This window comes from Phycodurus eques, chromosome 8 (genome assembly GCF_024500275.1).
Source record: "Phycodurus eques isolate BA_2022a chromosome 8, UOR_Pequ_1.1, whole genome shotgun sequence".
NCBI lineage: Eukaryota > Metazoa > Chordata > Actinopteri > Syngnathiformes > Syngnathidae > Phycodurus > Phycodurus eques.
The window spans coordinates 22,019,038-22,039,516 of NC_084532.1; the positions used below are offsets into that span (position 1 = coordinate 22,019,038).

The 20,479-nt window shown below is 40.6% G+C and overlaps 1 protein-coding gene across 4 annotated transcripts in view; it reads right to left on the minus strand.

Moving 5' to 3' along the window:
• The window catches only part of sbno2b (strawberry notch homolog 2b), a 72,570-nt gene that overhangs the window by 30,327 nt on the left and 21,764 nt on the right, over positions 1-20,479 (minus strand). For 3 of the 4 annotated variants that reach the window (XM_061684437.1, XM_061684438.1, XM_061684435.1), the window contains exon 4: positions 15,319-15,448. In XM_061684437.1, coding sequence (XP_061540421.1) covers positions 15,319-15,448 — 130 coding nt within the window. Of the gene's footprint in view, positions 1-6,692; positions 7,087-15,318; positions 15,449-20,479 lie in introns of those variants that run through there. The other variant, XM_061684439.1, reaches the window with a different exon arrangement.

The window sequence follows — 20,479 nt, forward strand, 5'->3', positions numbered from 1 at the left end:
GTAACTGCTAATCCTGCCTCGGTCTCATCTAAATCCAAATGTCTTTTATAAAAAAAAAAAAAAAAAAAAAAAAAAAAAAAAAAAGCCTGACATCATGCATGTTTCTGCAAGTGTCTCTTTCCAAAATGGCTTCCAGGGGATGATGTACATTTTCATAGAAGTGCATGTGAAGGCTCATGACTTTTCTTGTCATTTCTCCACCAATTTCTGTTCAACAAAAGTAGCCTTTAACATGTTCCACTTTTGCCCTGGTTTCCCAACATAGTCAGACGTTTTCTTTTCCCCTTCAGCGTTCGGGCATTCTTTTGATCAAATGAATGTAATGTGACAAGCCAGTTGCTGTGCAGCACACAGAGGCTGTAAATTACAGCACTTGTGTGCCTTGGGATGAATGATAGGAGGCACATATCATGAGCAACCAATCTGCCCGATTTAGTAGATACCAGCGGAATTATTTCATGGAAAAATAAACAAAGCAAACATAAGACACCTGGCTAAAGGAACATGAAAATGCAATAATGTGTGACTGTCATGACGTTTTGCAGCTGTGCCCCACAACAGCAATGTCACTGCTTATCACATGCACCTTATGGTAAGTTCCAGCACTGTCATACAAGGAAGTCTACATATACTTTATAGACATAAAAGGATGTGTCAAAGGTCAAAGGTAGAGATCTTGTAGTCATAACAGAACACCAGCCATTTATCCACCTTTGCCTTTTACACAGAACCCAGTGAAAGGTAGGATATTTCAGACAGTATAATAAGATAATTAGAACATTACGATGTCAACACAATAGTGCCAGAGAAATGAGAGTCAGGTGTTCTTCCCACTGCTGCCCGCCATCCTGACATTTAAAATTTACACAGGTGTCGTACCAGTTCTGTTACAGTTTGGTTAATACCCCCAAAGATGGAATATTGGTAATATTCCATTCAAAGCGTATATAAAAAGTCTACACTCCCCTATTCAAATGCCAGGTTCTAGAGCAGGGGTGTCAAACTCATTTTTGCTGCGGGCCACATCGTAGTTATGGCTTCCCTCAGAGGGCCATCATGAGCGTGAACACATATAGAGTAAATGTACAATTGCCTCATGTTATTATATATACACCGTATTTTCACGACCATAAGGCGCACTTAAAAGTCTTAAATTTTCTCCAAAATGGCCGGGGCGCCTTATAATGCGGTGCGCCTTATGTGTGCACAGAGTTCCAACAACTATAATTGTTGTTGTGTGATGAGCGCTGCGCTTGACATTTTTTTTTTTTTTAGCATTTCCTGCCAACTGCTTACACAGAGACGTGCTTACACAGAGGAAAAGCGGACGTGGCTGAGGACAGGGGAGGGTGCGTGAAGGAGGATGCTAAAGCCACGCCCCCGCGCTTTTTTTTTTTAAACCGCTTGACTGACTGGGAGCATTTCCGGGGTGTGCACTGTGCAAAACAACATCGGTTTGGCTAAGGACCCCCGAAAATATCACCTACGAAGAGACACGCTTACGAAGCACAGTTGAAACTGCAAGCTATCAGTTACGCGGAGGAACATGGGAATCGAGCAGCCGCGAGAGAATTCAAGATCAATTAATCCATGGTTCGCAAGTGGAGGAAGCAGGAAAATGAGCTTCGCCCAGTCAAGAAGACGAAGTTGAGTTTCTGCAGAAAAAAAAGAAAAACAAAACGCGGAAACAAGGCGAGGTGGCCCGAGTTGGAAGACCAACTCGAGTCAATCAACGTTATGTAAAAGGGAAGACGATTTGCCATGTTGTTATTTTAGCAAGAAACAGTCGACGCATTTGATTTGCTTTCGCGGGCCACATAAATTGATGTGGCGGGCTGGATGTGGCCCCTGGGCCTTGAGTTTGACACCTGTGTTCTAGAGATTAAACCAAGATAAACGATTCCAAAACACATTGATTTTTTTTCCCTTTGGATCATGACACATTTTCCCACGTGTTTGCGAGATTCTGTTATGCTCCAAAAGAAACAAAAAAACAAGGTGAACTTTTTGGCCATCATTCTAAAAGTTATGTGTGACGCAAATAATAACGCTCAGCACCAAAGGAATACCAGTGAAGCATGGTGGTGGCATCATAATGCTTTGGGGCTGTTTTTCTTCAGCTGGAAATGGGGCCTTAGTCAAGGTGAACGGAATTATGAATAGTTCCAAATACCAAACAGTGTTAGCAAAATAAATAAATAAATAAAATAAAAATAAATAAATAAATAAATTGACCTCTGCTAGAAAGCAAAATAATAATTCACTCATTCATCTTCTCTACTACTTATCCTCACTAGGGTCACGAGTGTGCTGGAGTCAATCCCAACTGACTCTGGGCGAGAGGCAGGGTACACCCTGAACTGGTCGCTAGCCAATCGCTGGCCACATATAAACAAACAACCATTCACACTCACGTTCACAACTACGAGCAATTTAGAGTTTTAAATTAACTTACCATGCATTTTTTAGGATCTTTTGGGACACAGGGAGAACATGCAAACTCGACACAGGTGAGGCCGGATTTGTATTTTTAAAAAAGAAAAAGAAAAGGCAGGAAAGACCTACTAGAACATCTGAAATGTATTTGGTGGCAGATGTGTACTAACTTTAACATGAGCTTGAATGTGATTGGTTAATTCTGGTTACAGCCACAACCCAGTTATAAAGCACTGTGCACACTTGTGCAGCTATTATTTCAGTAGTTCATTTTTAATTCTCTCAAAAAGACTATTACACCTGTGTGTAAGGGAATGGTGAGTTTGAAAACACCTCAAAGTCACTTCTCCTGCATGGTTGTTTTGAAAGCAATTTGTTGCTGTCCAACAACCATGCGAGATGCTGTTTCACTGTGCGGAGGCAAACACACAGTTGCGACCATGTATTGCCTTCGACGGGATCTGTATCAAAAAAGTTATATGCGGGTAAATAAACTGCCTTTTTTTATGGTGCTAATGTGGCTATTTTGTGGGATTCCTCTGTAAAAGACTAGCAAACCAACAAAACTCTTGAGTGACACAAGGTAAGAAAAGAAGCTGACAGTAAGGATCCGAATATAACTAAACTAGTCGGACAAGAACAAAAAGACAAGTGGAAGACAGGCAGACAGCGAGTCAAAGGAGAAAGGAGGGTGGGATTGTTATTCGTTTTGAGATTCAAAAGGTACACTGTTTGTTGGGGGATCCCAAGTAAACTTAGTTTGCTTTCCTGCCAGCTTGATTTAAGATACTTCTGCTGTGATGAAAATGCAAATAGGTAAGAATTCTGGTCTTTGTTCACTGGCCACATTGCGGTGAATTTCAAAGCACATACAAGACGGGGCACGCTCAGGGCTTCCCCCGCCTACGCACTCCACGCTTGGATGCTTTTCCAACGCTGGGAAGTCAAACACAAGTGACATCGTCATTGCCAAGTCATTCTAAATGTCCTATTTTCCCATCCCTAAGCCTCACATTTGTGCCTTTTTGTTAATCTTGGATCTTGGATTTGGTTTCAAGCTATGTTCCTCAGAAGGAAGAGGAGCAAATACTTAAAACTGTCAGCGAACACGATGTTGTTTGCAGTGTAAGCATTGGCCCTGCATGTCAATATCTAAGCAGTGTGTGAGTGAAGCAGACAAACTGAGGGTTATGACATCACCTTCCCCTCGTGCTCAGCTGAGTGAAATAAGCCATATTCCGGACTCAGCTGTTGACCTTCTCCAAGCAGTCAACACAACTTGACCGACGGCCTTCATTTGTAAGTTCACAGGGTGCGTCTGGGGCAACAAACGGAAAAGGTGTCTGTCTAGTTTGCGTTGTGAAAACTGTCAGGGCATTATAGCCTACTGCGTAAACTTGTAATACTCTAATGGGTCTAGAAAATCTAAAAAACTGTTTATGCTCTGATCAAGAAGCCAAATTGTGAAAAGCTGTCTTTTACTCACAAAGTCGCTGTAGAAAAAGGCTATGAACACTATACTGTACATAAATCATAACAAGGTGACTAGAAGCCCAGAGCCTGTACAATAATATTTCATCAGTGTTTCTTACTAATTGATGCAAAGGTACATTTCAAGTTTTTCGAATAGTCAACAATTTTACGGATGGACATGTCAGTAATCTTAATTTATCGAGGTAATATTCAATTAATTGACTGTCATCAAGCTGATGAAGTTGCGTTAAAACTAAATTTTTTAAAACTCTGAAACTTTTATAAGTCAGTCTGCAGACTTTGTCGTCTTGAAACACATGCCACTGACACACTTCTTTTGTGACACAGCAATGACCGGAAAGTAAAATTACCACACCATACAGTGTATGCCCAGCTTGAATGAGCCACCCCATGGACAGCTAGCTGCTGACAAGCACTCTGGGTTTTCCCAATGTTTAAAATACATTCAGAAAGGGCCCACCGCACACCAAGCGATGCGGCCAAAAGCTACTGAAGTGGACCAGCGCAAAAACATTACAGTTGGCGACTATTTGCCGCACACAAAGCAATTGAGGACCGCACAGCTACCAAAACACTGCAACAGAAAAACGGTGACCCTGTATCGGGTTTTGAGGCGCCACATGCAGTATATTGTACTGTATTATTTTTATATTCCACCACAAAAACATGACGTGATTTGTCAAGGGCATGTCTCAATTGATTGCCTTCAGTTTGAATTAGGCTTTACACGATAAAGATTTTTGGGGCCGATCAGCGAGTTTGAAAAAAACAATAACCGATCACCGACCCGATCACAAGATGGAGCAATGTGTCTTTTTAATTTTTTAAATGACTTGTTCATTTACTGGATATACTTGTGTACTGTATACTGTGTATCTTAAAAAATATCTTCAGGTGGTAACGAGTGTATCCGGTCGCGTTTGAGTTGACAAGATAAAGACAGCCCAGTGATCATAAAAGACGGGATGCAAGATTTTATTGCAATAGTCTTGACATAGTGCGATCGTGAAAGACCAAATTTGTCTTGCAGTCTGATCCGGGCATTACGTGTTGTCTGTTCCACACCAACAAATTTTTTTTTCCAAGTAACTTTATTGGCTGTCAGATATTTACAGTTCTACGTCAAAAGACATGCAACAAGGCTAAAAATAAACCAGCTTTAGGATTAAAATATACTGTACATGATGGCAACGCGGAGTAAATGCCTTTTGCGGAGCCTATCAATGACGTCATTGATCGGATCAGTGAATTACGACATTAAAGCCGCTCAGCATAAAATGCTAATTATCGGCCGATCAGATCGGTGTAAAGTCTAGTTTGAATCCCATGTGGAGAAGGGGTCACATCCGTCCCGATAAAAACTCTTATGAAATAGTGTCACAAAGCACATGGGTGTAAACACATCATTTTAGTTCACATGATAGGCAAGCTGGAATCGCTCATTAGAAGTGAAAGAAAATCCATAAACCCTAAGGAGACAAAGTGGGACATGAAAGTGTCTTTTATTCTTGGTAACCTCGCACATTTTAAATGGCAAAAAAAAATTAGCGACACTTTGTGGAGCCATGTCCACTTCATGCATTAATCAGACCGCAAAACTACGCAAATGATGGTGCTCCTTTATGCCCCCTCCCCATGTATTTGCCACTCGTGCAGTACTCATCACCACCATTGTTGTTTATTCACTTCCAGTAAGCGGCATGCAGAGGTTATGGTTGACGTTTAACTAGAAAACCAGGACACACAGTCCTTCCTGCTACTTTCCCCCCTAACAAACTTGCATGAAGTATGAAATACTGCAGAAATTACTCAAGACCAAAGTCCAGATAATTAATTATGCTAGGACAAAGATGCTGAAGGAAAGGAAATAGAATACCGACCAGCGAGTGCTACTTGGAAAGACATGTTATTGGGTTCTTGCTTTTCCTGGAATAGAAGGTGTGACAGGCAATCATTTGTCATGAATGGAGCACTACTGGGCTTAGTGTGGGATCAGTCTTGAGTCAATGGTCATCCCGAACACGGCATTCAATAGAAAAACCGACAAGCGAGTGGTACTTAGCCTGACGTAATATCAAGTTGTTACTTTTACTGGAATAGAATCCATGACAAGTGCTTGGCTGTGGATGACAGCGGACCACTGGTTGATGTGTGGAGTCTGACTTGACTCAATGGTCAACTTAAATAATTGAATTTCTCTCTCTCTTTCCTTCTGTCTTTCTTTTTTGACTTTTTGTTATAAAAAGCCCCTACCCTTTTCAGTCCCACTTACATAAGTTTCATTAATTAGCAATCAACTTCAGTAAAAGACGCAGACAGAAGTGTAGCATGATCATAGTTGTGACGGGAACATTTTCACCATTACAAAGAGCTATAATAAGGTTAAAAAGGAAGACAAGCTATGTGAGCAGCTGACAATGTTCCTCATCCATCCATTTTCTGTACTGCTTTATCCTCACAAGGGTCCCAGCGTGCTGGAGCCTATCCCAGCTATCTTCGGGCGAGAGGCGGGGTACACCCTGAACTGGTCACCAGTCGATCACAGGGCAGATAGGGACAGACAACCATTCACTTCACCGTTATTGAGTGCGAACTGAATCCACACTACCTGCACAGAAGTCAGATGAGTAAACAACCAGACCAATAAAACGCATTATCTTTTCACTCAAGCGATCCATTTAACCCATTTTGGTCCTGACCCACAATTTGGGAAACTCTGCTTAAGAGTACTTAAAGGCAAAACAAGTAAAAAGTACAAGTACCTTGGGAAGTGGCCGTCCCAGCTGTGAATACAGTTTAGTCCAGAACTGCATGAGCGACATGGGTCCAAATGTTGATTGAAGGGGAGGGGGATAGATACACACACACACACACACACACACACACACACAGACACACAGACACACTCCTGCTTCACCTTAGAGCCCTGAGTACAACAGCCTGATCCATGGGCTTCTCTTTACCTGACAGCCAGTGGGACCCTCATAGCCCTTTCATGGCTCCTCTCTGGTTGAACACAACACATCTGTCTACGCTGAGGTGACGCTCTGGTCAATGAGCACTATCCAGGTCTAGAACAAGGCCGCTAGGGTATTGGCGCTGAGTGCTAAGTCATAGTGGTTGTGCACTAATAGTTCCACAAAGAGGTGGCCTAAGAGAGAGTGAGTGAGCAGAGGAGGGAGGGGAGGGGGAGGGTGAAGAGAAGGAGGAGCTTTCAGGAAATGATGCTTTTGTTGGTAAGTGACTACAGTTACCGGCAGTCAGACCCATTTTACTGTACATGGTGTAACTCAACCGCATTTGTAGTGTAAACAGAAATGCGCTCTAAACCCTGCCTCTCCTCGCACGCCCCTGTGTACTGCTATATTTAATGGGCCTACTCCACCCTTTTTGTTCAAATTTATTATTATATATAGAAAACTAATGCATTTCTCGGTTGCTGCTTTAAATTCATACATTTGCTCCTTTTTTTTCCTGTTAAGGCTCTTTATTGAGACCATTTGACATTGAAGGGAGAGCAGCTGTATGGGAGAGCAGTTGTATTTCGTAACTCTAATTTATTAGAATTACAATTAGTCACTGCACGGTACAGTGGTTTACTTGTACTTGTAAGACAGATGAGCGTGTTAAAATGATCCCTAATACCTGTAGAGTTAATAATGGATCTATGATTTACATTACACAATTAATTTATTTGTATATTTGTTCAGAAAGTAAAAACTGGTTTGATATTCCAACAACTTGGAAGTCAACCAGCATTCAATATTAAAATAGGATGCAGGTGCAGGAGGTTGAACTGCTACCTTTTTTTCTGCTGTGTTTTCTTGACAAAACGTATTAACATGATGTTCTTCTGAGTCAAAACGCCTGTGTGCATATAACGTGCACACTTTTATCCAGAGCAAGGTAATTTACTGGAATTCAAGGCTGGCATTGCAAGAAAACAAATGATCTGTTGACAACATAATTATTTATTATGCTGATGAAACACGTTAACTATTGAGGTTTGTCCTGAAATGAGAACATTGGGATATTCGAAGAAATAACGTCGTTTGCCTCCACCGCCGGTACGACAAATGGGGTCCATTTGCACCCCCAGCTTCCAGGAATCCATATCATGTCAGGATAATATACTGTAATGTCCATATTTGTGAGACTGAAATGGAGAAAAGACTCTCATAGACAGAGTGGCGCCTGTCCATGGTGTCATCGTATATGTGGGAATCCTCTGCCGAATGTGTGTGTGCGTGCCTGTGTAATTGTGTGTACAATCTGTAGTAAGCAAAGTGGCACCAGAGAGGCTTGACTCTATGAATCATCAGCACTCAAATGCAAACCTTTAGCTTAGCAGGCTTAAGGTAGAAACAGCAGTTGAACCTCTCAACATCCTAACTGTCATACAAACATAGAGAGATGTCAACCACTGGATTTTAAAACGAAAATAAAGTAAAACTACTCAGGGACAGAAGCCTACGACCCGGTGCACACCAAGCTATGCGGCCGAAACAGATCGAGCTGTCAAGCAGTGTGCAGGGTTCAGTAACTAGATTTTTGAGTGGCCGACCTTTGACCACTGGTATTGCTGCAATTCAAAATTTAAATCGCCCGTGAACAGCGTTGCAATGTCACACAACATGTAACAGCCAATTTGTACATGAGTAGGGCTGGGGGAAAAAAAATATAAAAATTTGAATAATCTAAGTCGACTTCAAAAATAGGTCAACGCAAAGGTTCTGCCTCAAAGCTCGCCGCGACCGCCCGGAACCATGTTTGCACCGCTGGAACCAATATTTCACAAGGACATTTATTGAAGACAGACATAGTGTTGGGCAGCTGATAAATTTTGCCAAAAATGACAAAGAAGCATCTGTAAGTGATTTTTAAGACACTGTTAGATGTGTAATGTACATATAACAGGATTTATGAGTGAGCTGAATGGTAGTTAGCGTTTATGACCTAAAATGGTAATCGCTAGCGCACTAATGCTAATCACAATTGCTAATGGTTTAGCATTTAGCTTTTTGGTGTTTCAAATTCTGTACACCAAATTTATACCATACACTCAGTCCCAACATATGCAGGTTAAGGATCAGAATTCATCCCTCATGAATGAGAATAAAATGCATGTTAGTAGCAAAAATACTGCTACTACTACTACTACTAATAAAAAATAAATAAATTAATAGTGGGGGGGGATTATAATTCGATTATACAACCAATAATCAATAGGAGAATCGATTCTAAAAAAATTTGATAGTGACAACCCCACACACAAGCAAAGACGTTTCTGGGTTTTAAGCGTTAGTGAATGTTTCACAGTAATACTTAAATATATGTATAATTTCATATATAACTGTGGCTAGAAAGCAAAGGGTGGAGAGTCTCTGTTCCCGAGATGCACAGGTCCAGTCAGTGAGTGGGGTGATCTATCATTGCCATCAGCCTCTCAAAATATCCACACCCCTTTAGGGCTGCACGATTATGGCCAAAATGACAATGACAATTATTTTATTCCTCATGTTAGGGAAAACTTATTTTTATTGCACTACTTTTCAGCAAGCAATATGTTAACAGTTTTAAGCGCAAAATTAAACTTTAAATACGAATAAATGATAGACAATAAAAAATAAAATCTATCCAAGAATTTCAGATTTACCTCGGGCTAACTGAATAAATATGCTTTTACAGAATGGCAATCACTAAGTGCAACTCAATGGAAGCAAAAACAGTTTGTACATAAACTCAAGTAAACCATAACATAACATTAGGCTTCAAGCACCGAGTTTATATTCAGTTATGCTTCCAAACGGCAAACAACGAGACAGTCAGTTTTTTTCCCCTCTCTAGTTCCTCCCAGCCATTTGAAGTCAAGCCAGCTGCCACAATGATTGTTAATACTATGCATTACGGTAAATGCAGCCAGCCCTTGCGTCATACTTTATAGAAAGAAAATACAGTAATATACTGAAATTCAGTGAAATCCGCAAATCTCAATCAATTTCCAATTCTTCATTTATCATCAAATGACACTGAAGTCTCACAAGATTTCTGTTTGACTTTTGAGGCACATTTATCAGAAAGTGTTCTCAAAATTGTCCCACTTGCGGGATATTCGTCTCCACTGTATTTAATTTCCAGTAGTCAATTTCATTACTCCTCGTCACTCATAAAAAATAAAAATAAAGACTGAAGAACTGCTCCGAGACAGCTGTCATCAAATCTCTTCTTTGCTCATCCATCACATTACAGTGTGTTTCCTTAATGCCACAAACCAAAAAAATACTTCAGGGGGAGCGGAAACGATCAATGGACACCCCTATAGCACCTCCTACTCTTGAAGACTTAGCAAGAACCAAAGATGTGGGCAGGGAAAATCTGTAAGTGACTCAACAAACCCTAGTCAATCCGGGGCAACAAAGCACTGTTGCTATAATAATGTACTTAAGTCATTTTCACTAACTTCTTTGTTGTCACTTGCTGATGTTAACACTTGTATAGTTGCTTCGGCATGTGCGCATGCGGTTTGTTTCAAGTGTTTCAGGAAATATAAACACATTGTTAATGAATATGGCCCAGTTAAAAATACAGTACATGCAAAAGACACTCAATGCACAATCCAATTTGAGTGTGTCTACCCTGCACCAACATCCTAATGACCCCAAAGAGGATAGGTAATAAATGTTCTCAGTACACAACCACTACAATCCCTGCATATAAAAATCCCACCTAGAAACAAAATGAAAGCCAAATTCTAGTTGGCTTTCAGAAAAAAAATGCATGAGGACCATGTGAGGTCCATTTTGCCTATGTGCCTCCCATGAGATGTGTCCAAAACCAGAAAGGTCAGGTGCAAAAACAAAAATTTGAAGACCTGTGATGCACATTATCTATGCCCCTCCTGTGAGAGGGAGTGTCCAAAACCAGGAAGTTCAGGTGAGAAAAATTGTTTGTCAAACGCAGTCTCAAACATGCACGCGCACACACACCCACCCACACCCACCCACACCCACACACACACACACACACGATAAAGAAAGATTCCCGTGTCAACAAATGAAACAGTTGCTTCCAGAGGGTTTTGTTTTTGTTAAACAAAAGATAAACAACACAACCAAAATGAAGCACATGAGCATGGCCCCACACCTTTTAAAACACTGCTCCCTTCCACAGAACATCTCGCTTATCTTTACACACGTCAAATATGAAATGAAAATAAAATTTGTGGGTGTGTTTGCGGGTGGGTGTGTGTCTATCCTCAGCTGTGAACTTGACGAGCTTGGAAAAAAACATTGAAGGACCTCAAAGTGGTAGAATTTTGAGTAAAAAAAAAACAACCCCCCCCCCCCCCCCCCCCCCCAGCTCAGTAGGAAAAGTTTCTGGATGCTCCCTAAAATGTTAGCAATACAGTTAATCTAATATTGTATAATATTAATATAATATTGTATATTTTAACAAGCAGGTGATAACAGAAATAGGCGTATTATTCAAAATACATAACGTTCAATAATTTCAGCAACAATGCAATACTACTACTATTACGAGGCCTCTCACAATAATTGCTATATTTACTTACAGTTTGATAAATAAAATGGACATGATAGTGATAGTTAGATAGTTTTTCCGGACTCGATAAATTGTCATTGTTGTGGTGAGCCGGCATGGGGATCACACAGTGAGCTGACAGAGCTGGACGGGTGTGTCATTAGCCGCCAGTGGGCTCATGGAACGCCGGCGGACTGGTACACCCTTGCCAGTATTGGCCAAATCATCTGTAAGCCATTTTAGGGTAATGTAAAATGAGTTTGAATTCATATTACAGTGAATTGGGACCATAGTTTGTGGTGTAGTTCCAGTTAAAACTTGTAATATAGTCATTTATATAAGCATATTAAGGTGGCCGCAATTACTTTTTTTGCAATTTGCGGAAAGAGGGGTTTCACTGCATTTTCTCTGGGAAAGAGTGCTTTGATACAGCATCACAGAACTGATTGTGTTGCACTATGGAAATTCTGTACGGTATAGCACTTTCATTTCCTTAGTATGTGTTATTTCACAAAATCTGATGTACTCTGGGTGGATAGTTTTGGATAGCACACTAGAGTCTACAATTCACACGTTACATAAATGCACGTGTATTTCGTGTGCAGTGATTGAGCAAGAGCTGAGTATCAATCAAGGCTGGCCGACATTCGTCACGCTGACTGCTGCCACTGTGTCCATAGTTGAGAAATCATTAGCCAGTGGCAGAAGCTGATATTTATCAGTAGACGTAAAATAAGATGTCAAACATGATTAAGTGTCCTGCTTTTGGCAAAATGTTTTTTTAAAGCGGGGGTGGTGAACCTTTTTCCTATCAGCGGCCATTCACTTTATTTCCAAAGGGTTCCGAGGGTTATACTAAAACTCATATGACAAAATTAAAAGCAGTGATTGAACAAATTATTTATTATTATAGCTCATGAGTAATAGTGGGTTGTTTTGTTGCTTTTTTATATAGCAGTTCCTCCGAGGCTTTAGAATTGCATGGTGGGCTGCATGATAGGTTCCTCCATGTGTTCAAATGCATCACTATGTGCATCAAGCGCATCAGTATCTGAACTGTATCAAGCAACCAGTAAGGTGAGATCACCTTACGCTTTAACGTTCACCTATGTTTACTGTATGAAACAAAAAACCAAAGCCTAATAAATGACTTGTTCAGACAGTCTTTTAAAAAGTACAGTGGGAACTAAATTTTCCTATGGCCTACTTTTTGTAAGAATCGGTTTACGATAAAAAAAAAAAATTCCATAGTTTTCTCAGAGTTGTCGTACATCTCCTTGGTTTTCGTACAGTTGAAAATGGTCCGTACTAAACTCATCCGCCTGCCCGTGTGGCTTGGCTACTCATTTCCTGGAATCGTGTACCCACACAAAGCATGCGCAACTTTTGTTTCTTGTAGGGCTGCTGCACCTCCCACGCGAATAAGTGACACTGAGCATCACCTCGCATGTTCATTGGAAGCATTTCACATTTTTGTGCTTATTTATTGAGTGTGACTGTTCATTAAGCCAGCCAACATGGGGCCAAAGAATGTTTTAAGTGATAATCAATAAAACACCATAGAATTCAAGAAACAACTCATAGCAAAGTACAAAAATGGCGTACAAGTGGCCAATTTTGCCAGGATATATGTGAAGACCACATCGCTGACAGATTTTTGTGCAACAAGGTTCCAGTGACTTTCAAGCTGGTTCGACACAAATAAGAGAAACACCTTAGAATTGAAGACAGAACTTGTAACAAAGTAAGAAAATGGAAACCTTCCAAACAATAACCTCTCCTCCTCCATCTCCCCTTCTTACCCTTTTCTCTGCGGCATCAAGGGTATATTATAAAGACCACAAAGTGATGTGCAATGTTCATTTATCCATTTAATTTGTCATTTTATTTATTTCACATTGTTTTATGTAGGATTAACTATAGTTACTCTCTATAAAATATATTTGTTGTTAATATTTTTGGGTGTCAGGAAACAGATTCATTGGATTTATGTGTACGTGGATTTATGTGTATGTGATGTGAACTATTGCTTTTAGGCTTTACACGATCAGGATTTTTGGGGCCCATCACCGAGTTTAAAAAAACGATAACCGATCACCGATCCCATCACAACATGGAGCAATGTGTCTATTTAAATGACCTGTCCATTTACTGTTTATACTCGTGTACTTAATTGCTCAAAAAATTATATTTACAATAAATAATGTATCTCGGTTCCTCTATTTATGCCAGATTTTTCAATTGTAAAATATGTGCATTGGCTCCATAAAGGTTGGAAATCACTGCTCTAGTCAGATCATGTATCAGTAATCAGTCAGATCAAACCAACATTACAACGACAGAAATAATGGCTGCTAATGTACTGTAATTAAATTACTTTATTGTAATTAAATTACTTCACACACACCAAAACTTTAGAGCATGAGTCGACAGAACGCCCGCATATTCCCTTACAACTGTTAGTGCTAGCACTAGCTTGCTAGGCTACATAACGTTTTGTTGCCTGCTTGCAAGCCGTACCGTATTATAAGTACGTGAACATACCTCAAGCAAGCCGTAAAAGGAACGTCCTCTCCCGAGCACCGGTGATCACCAACACACGTTTTTCCCCATTTTGTTCTTATAAACACATGGTGATATCCATTATTGTTGTCGTCGCCATGGTAAAGAGTGTATCCGGTCTCGTTTGAGTTGACAAGATGAAGCCCTGTGATCGTAAAACACGGGATGCGGTGGCATCGGCAGTGCAAACGTGAAAAACCAAATTTGTCTTGTTGTCTGATCCGGGCATTATGTGTTGTCTGTCCCACACTGCTGACATGTTCTATTCTAATAACTTTATTGGTGGTCAGATATTTACAGTACTAAGTCAAAAGACAAGCGACAAGGCTAAAAATAACTAGCTTTTGCATTCGAATATACTGTACACGATGGCGACGTGGAGTAAATGTCTTTTGTGGAGCCGATCAATGTCGGCGAATAACAAAGCCGATCAACATAAAATGCTAATTATCGGCACATACCGATCAGATCGGTGTAAAGTCGAGAAGCGATGTATTCAAAGACACTCGGAAATCTCAGCTCTCAGCACAATAAATCTCATTTGAAGAACTGTAAAGTATGCACAGGCATTTTATTCCTTCTGATATGTGCTTTAATGATTTTTTCCCCCTACCATTTTAAATGTTTTAGGGTACCGCAACAATTGAAAAAAAATACATAAAATCCCCTGATATGGCCAATTATCAGTAATATACATATGATTTAAAAAATATACGAAGCACTAAACCCACAATAGGGTTATATAGTGATATCGCGATATAGTGAGGGATTACTTAATAGTATTAAGATACCATCCGGCTGGCTGGCATCTTAGTTTTGCATTTTAAGAACAGCACTTGTTAAGATTACTCAGATTACAAACTGGTCCGTGTGGTGCTAATTGTCTATCTGTAAAACCCTGGTGCAGACACAAAAATGCAACGGAATGATGGATTAGTGTCATCCTCTGCCAGAATGCTCATTTAGTTAGGACACCCACGAATCACTCAAGATGTCCTTGTTTGAAAACGTTCCAATTTGTAGACACAATTCTGAGCTTGATTTCTGCTTGAGTTTAAGTGTAGAAGAATGTCAAATTACTGTGTCCTGGTGACGACATGTGTGGACATGCACTGCAGCTGTCTAGACAACACAAGGCTTTAATCAGTTGGCTCTATGGTGCATTAGGCAAGGTGAATGAAAACACACACACACACACACAGGAGGAAGACAGGATGAAAGGCCAAGATCCCTCCCTCTGATAAACAAGGAAAAAAATTCTTTTACGTCACTTCATTCACCAACCTGGGAGAAATCGCCATTCCTGGGGGGGTTGAGGCAGGAGAAATCCATATCTGAGAACGCAGAGTACATGTCAAGGTGCACATCCGGTGTTGTGGCGGTGGTAGCGCTGCTGCTGTTCAAGTGGTATTGCCTGGACAGAAAGAGAAGTCATGCATCAGTTTTCCAAACAATCTTGCCAAAGTACATCTCTATGCTGCATCATACTACAAAAGCCTGGGAAAATGTAGAGGGAACCGCGAATGCCCCCAAAAGTGGTACAATTGGGAATCCAACCTAAATATTTTGGACAAACAAGCCTCAAGTTCAAACCGACATCATAATAGCCGAGATAAGTATCTAAAGGGTAAAATGTGGTGTGCTTTTCTATGGGTTTTATTGTATTATTTTAATTTTTTTTCCCTGTGATGTCACCAAGCAGTTATGGCAAAGAGGAAAATTTCAAGATAGCCAAAGAACAGGAAATTGAATCTATTGAATAGGAAAGCTTGTGGTTGCTCAGTACAATATGGGCACTACAATTGATTACATGAAATGGTACAACAGTACCGTAAGCTTAAGCAGACTTCTCTACTGAGCACAGGTTCATCTTTTCTACTCTGGCAAATGATGAACTGTCCAAACAAAAGAGAGGAAACAAGAAGTATTGTGACAAAAATTGTTCTTCTGTGAAGCAAGGTTTCAAATCTCAGCAGAGAGCCATTTTTTTTTGTTTAAAAATGTCCAATAGTATTTTACTTTCTTTTATATCAGCCCTTCTCCTGTGAACTAGGAGCCAAAACAAAGATAATTTTACTTCCTTGTGTACAGCTCGTTATATATATCGTTATGGGCCTCTGTACTTAAAAAAGATGAATACCGCACACACCCAAGGACCAAAAGCAAACCTTTGTTCAGGTGGAACCGTTGTAGCGCACGGCCGCTTTGCTTTTCCACCAATCACATGCCAGAGCTCAGGCTCAGTAGGACTCAGCTTTTCCAAAGCTATTTGCAGGATTTATCTCCGTGTCCTCAAACACGGGTCAGAGATCACGGGATGGTTTAACACATTGAAACAGTAAAAGATAAAAAAATAAATAACATTTAAAAAAGCTGTCAAATATTGTGCATGTAAATGGTCATTTGTTGATGATGAACAAGCAATACTCAAATGTCCTTGTGCCATATTACTTTCAAACAATTGATGTGATCAAACAAATGAAAACATTTTCCCATATAGGAAATCCCCGTCCTGGCCTTCACAGCCACCACATGACACATGACATGACAAGTCGTATTGACTGAGTGCTGAAAAGCGAGCACAACGTAAGACAAAGCAGCTGATAAGCTTGCAGTACGTCCAGGTTACCCTCTGTTGGTGGCACGCAACACATAATTTCACCAAAAATAGGGATCGGTTGTGCCCAAACTAGTTCAAGTGGCATTTATGATTTCCATGTGGCGTGAAGGCATTTCCACACTGAACTTGGTTTTCATAGCACAGGATGGCGCCAGCATGCCTATATATGGTGCTGGTTGCTGGAAGTAGCCTGGTGCCTTCTCCCATTGGTTTGGTTGTAAAGTAGATTTAACAGAAAGGCCCAACTTTTCTGAAAATGAGGAGGAGATGTGATACAAGTGAAGGATGCATGGCTATGCTATACTTTATTTTAAGCTAACATTTTTTATTGTTAAAATTGCTAAAACTGCATGTTTCTACCACTTTCTACCAACTTGGCACAATTAAAGAAGTGATCTCGGTCCATCGCTACGCATCAGCTCGGGACACTGGGACACTGCATAATAACTTTTTTCTGCATTTTCTCTTTGCTGTTTTCAATGTACAACTCCAACAAAATCTCTTGCTGTTATCACTCTGAAATCAGGCCACCACCATCTCTCCTATTGGATGCGCCAAGACATTGTCACAGCACGCTGCCACATGAACTGAAAACCTTTTTCAATTCAAACGCAACAGCCACGGTGGAAAGCGCCCAACTCGGTGGCAAGTGCCCAACCTTGTATATGGCAGGCCATCATGGCACGGTGCTGCGCTGTTGCAGTGCACACAGAAGGAATGGAATGGCCAACATCTCACTGCTCTGTGCTAATTGCAAAGTGAAAAGGCCTTAAGACTTCAAACATTCGACCACATTTTAGTGCACAATGGTTGCACAATCTTTTCAGGCAAGAAAATGGTAAGGCATGTTCAACTGGTTTGGTCGCTGTTAAGCTAGTTAATTCATTGACTGGGCTGCTGTAGCTTCTCACCATGTCGGGACAGTAGGAAAATGCATGCTTAGCACTGTAAATTTTTATATTATTTTCCTTATGAGGCTTTTGCACCCCACTTGTTTTGCATGGTGTAGGGCGCAGGGAGGACAGCGGCCTGGCTCAAGCTTTCCATAGTTGTCCCTGGTTGCAAAGAGACCGAACAGGAAGTGGCCCGTGCCTTTTCCACCTTGTTTGACGTGAAGTAGGCTGAAACTCGGTAATATGGATTTGTCACCTTTACCACGAAAGGCCCTGGTTTTATTTTTACTGAGGAGGAGATGACGAGCAAGAAAAAGGGAATGGGTTCATCCGATCTTGAGGAGTTCTCCTGCGTGAGCTTCATACTATTTGGACGGCACTTCCAAGTGTACTTCAAGCTTCTTCAAGTGTTTCAATTTCTTCACTGTAGCCTACAAACAATGCCAAAATATCTCTCTTTTCTTATCTTTCCTATTGGGTATGCTGTCTGACATCACGGAGGCGCTGCAACCAAAGTGAAACATTCGTACTGTGGAATGAATTACAGTATTGCAAATATTATTGTTCTCAATGTAAAATTTTGTTCAGAAGATGTCTATAAGCAGAACAGAACGGGACTGTGGTAGACCTTCCAGGTACAACTGTACTCAGAATACGCTAAACCTGCATTAATGCCCCCCCCCAAAAAAAACGAAGAAAAAAAAAAAAACAATGCCTCAACGCCCAACGCTTGCTAAAGATTCATTCACACTATAGCTAATGCAACATTCCTGGCATGAAACGGCTACACTTTACTGGACAACTACAGTAACAATGTCCACCGATATTATGCAACAGTGAGGCATCTCTTCCTTCCAGCCAGCACAATTATGAAATGTGAAACCTGCATGCTATCAACAGGTTGCAATCATCCATAGAGTGTGGCTGCAGGCAGTGTCAACAAGTGAGAAGTGTATCTGGCATACCTTGATTCACTTCCATCAAACAGAGCATGTTACAAAAGGGTATTTTGTTGTCAAACCTCTAAAACGGAGAACAAAAGTTTAGTGTATGGAACCACATCCACATCATCAGCTTTGCAATGCGCATCGAGAGAGTGCAACGTACATAGGCTCTCTTGTGTTCACGCATATACATCCTTTGAGAGTCACCTCTAATTCAGCTATGAGGTCATAAGGGCTAAAGACATTGTCAGATTAAAGACAATATTAAGCAAAAACTGGACTTGTCTTTTTTGGGCTCCTGGACTTCCCCTAAAGTTGTTCGGTGCACATTTATTTTGGGCAACTATGGCAGGTACAAATCGACAATGATAAAGTAGTAATCTTGCAATTCCAAATGAAATGTGTCACAGTCAAATCCATTAATCTTTAATATTACCTTATTTTCTTTATTTAACTTCAATTATATGTTTGTCAACAAACAACAGGAAAACAACTAAATCAAAACAAATAATTTACATGAGTAATGGCCACTCAAAGAGTTGAGTAAATGTTTTGTGACATCCTGTATATGTGGTGAAAGTCCCCGTGTCATATACAGTAATCCCTCACTATAATATCGCAGTTCATTTATTGCAGACTCATTGATTAAATGTGGCAGCAATGACTCGAAGGTCAATTGGGCTAATGTTCTCTGCAAATAAAGAAACCTTAAATGTTTAAAACACAAGCCACAGTCAGAATTTTATGAAATAAATTCACAAATACCAACCTTGGCCTGACCAATAGCTAATCCACACACTGATAACAATATCGACAGGAACCAAAGCAATTAAGGAGCAAAGTTTAGCATGATTTTCTACAACTACAGTACGGTAGTTTAAAACATCGCCAAAATAAATTCTGGCTACCCATAATGCTTTTTGTTAACTACATTACCAGGACCGTGAGTGAGAGGAGTGCAAATGGTTAACCCAGGAAATTGCCTGTTCACACCATGTCGCATGGGCTGTTGGTCACGTCATTCAAGCAGCGCATGCCTATTAGACATGTGCTTGCATTGTGTGTGCAGATGTTGACCTCAAGTGGACACTTTCTAAAGTGTAGTTTCACAAATTGGCATTGGAATTAATATATGAATCAATTACATATAGTAATATAATGAATAATTAGCCGCTATATCACGGACCTCATTTACTGCGGGGGATTTCTGGAACGTAACCCCCGTGATAAATGAGAGTTTACTGTATAGACAGTTCATGTCTTTAATTGAAATGTGGTCCACCAATAGGCGGCCAGGGTTGCCATGGCAATGACAACATTCAAAAATTTTTACTTTGATTTGAGTTAGTGGTGTCCAAGGTTCGGCCCAGCTTGCTTTTTATTGGTGGCATATTCTAAAATAATAATAATGATAATAATAATAAGCACATGTGGTTAGCACATCTGCCTCACAGTTCTGCGGACTGGGGTTCAAATCCGGACCCTGCCTGTAAGGGGTTTGCATGTTCTACGCGTGTCTGTGTGGGTTTTGTCCAGGTACTCTGGTTTCCTCCCACATCCGAAAAACGTGCGTCGTAGGTTGATTGAAGACTAAATGGCCCGTAGGTGTGAATGTGAATACGAATGGCTGTTTGTCTATATGTGCCCTGCGATTGGCTGGCGACCAGTTCAGGGTATACCCAGCCTCTCACCCAAAGACAGCTGGGATAGGCTCCAGCACGCCTGCGACCTTAGTGAGGATAAGCGGTACAGAAAATGGATGGATGGATGGATAATAATAATAAAGGCCAGTGCGCAGCAAAAACATGCGCTTGCCTGCATTGCACTTTCTCCACAACATTTGCCATTGTAACAGTTTAAACTAGCTAAACCATTTTGAAACACTTTGAAACACACTGTGGAGTATAACACTGCAACATCTAGAACCAAGAAGGCGTGGCAATGGAATAAGCTAAAGTTAGCGTAGTTCATATTTGTCAATTCTAGCC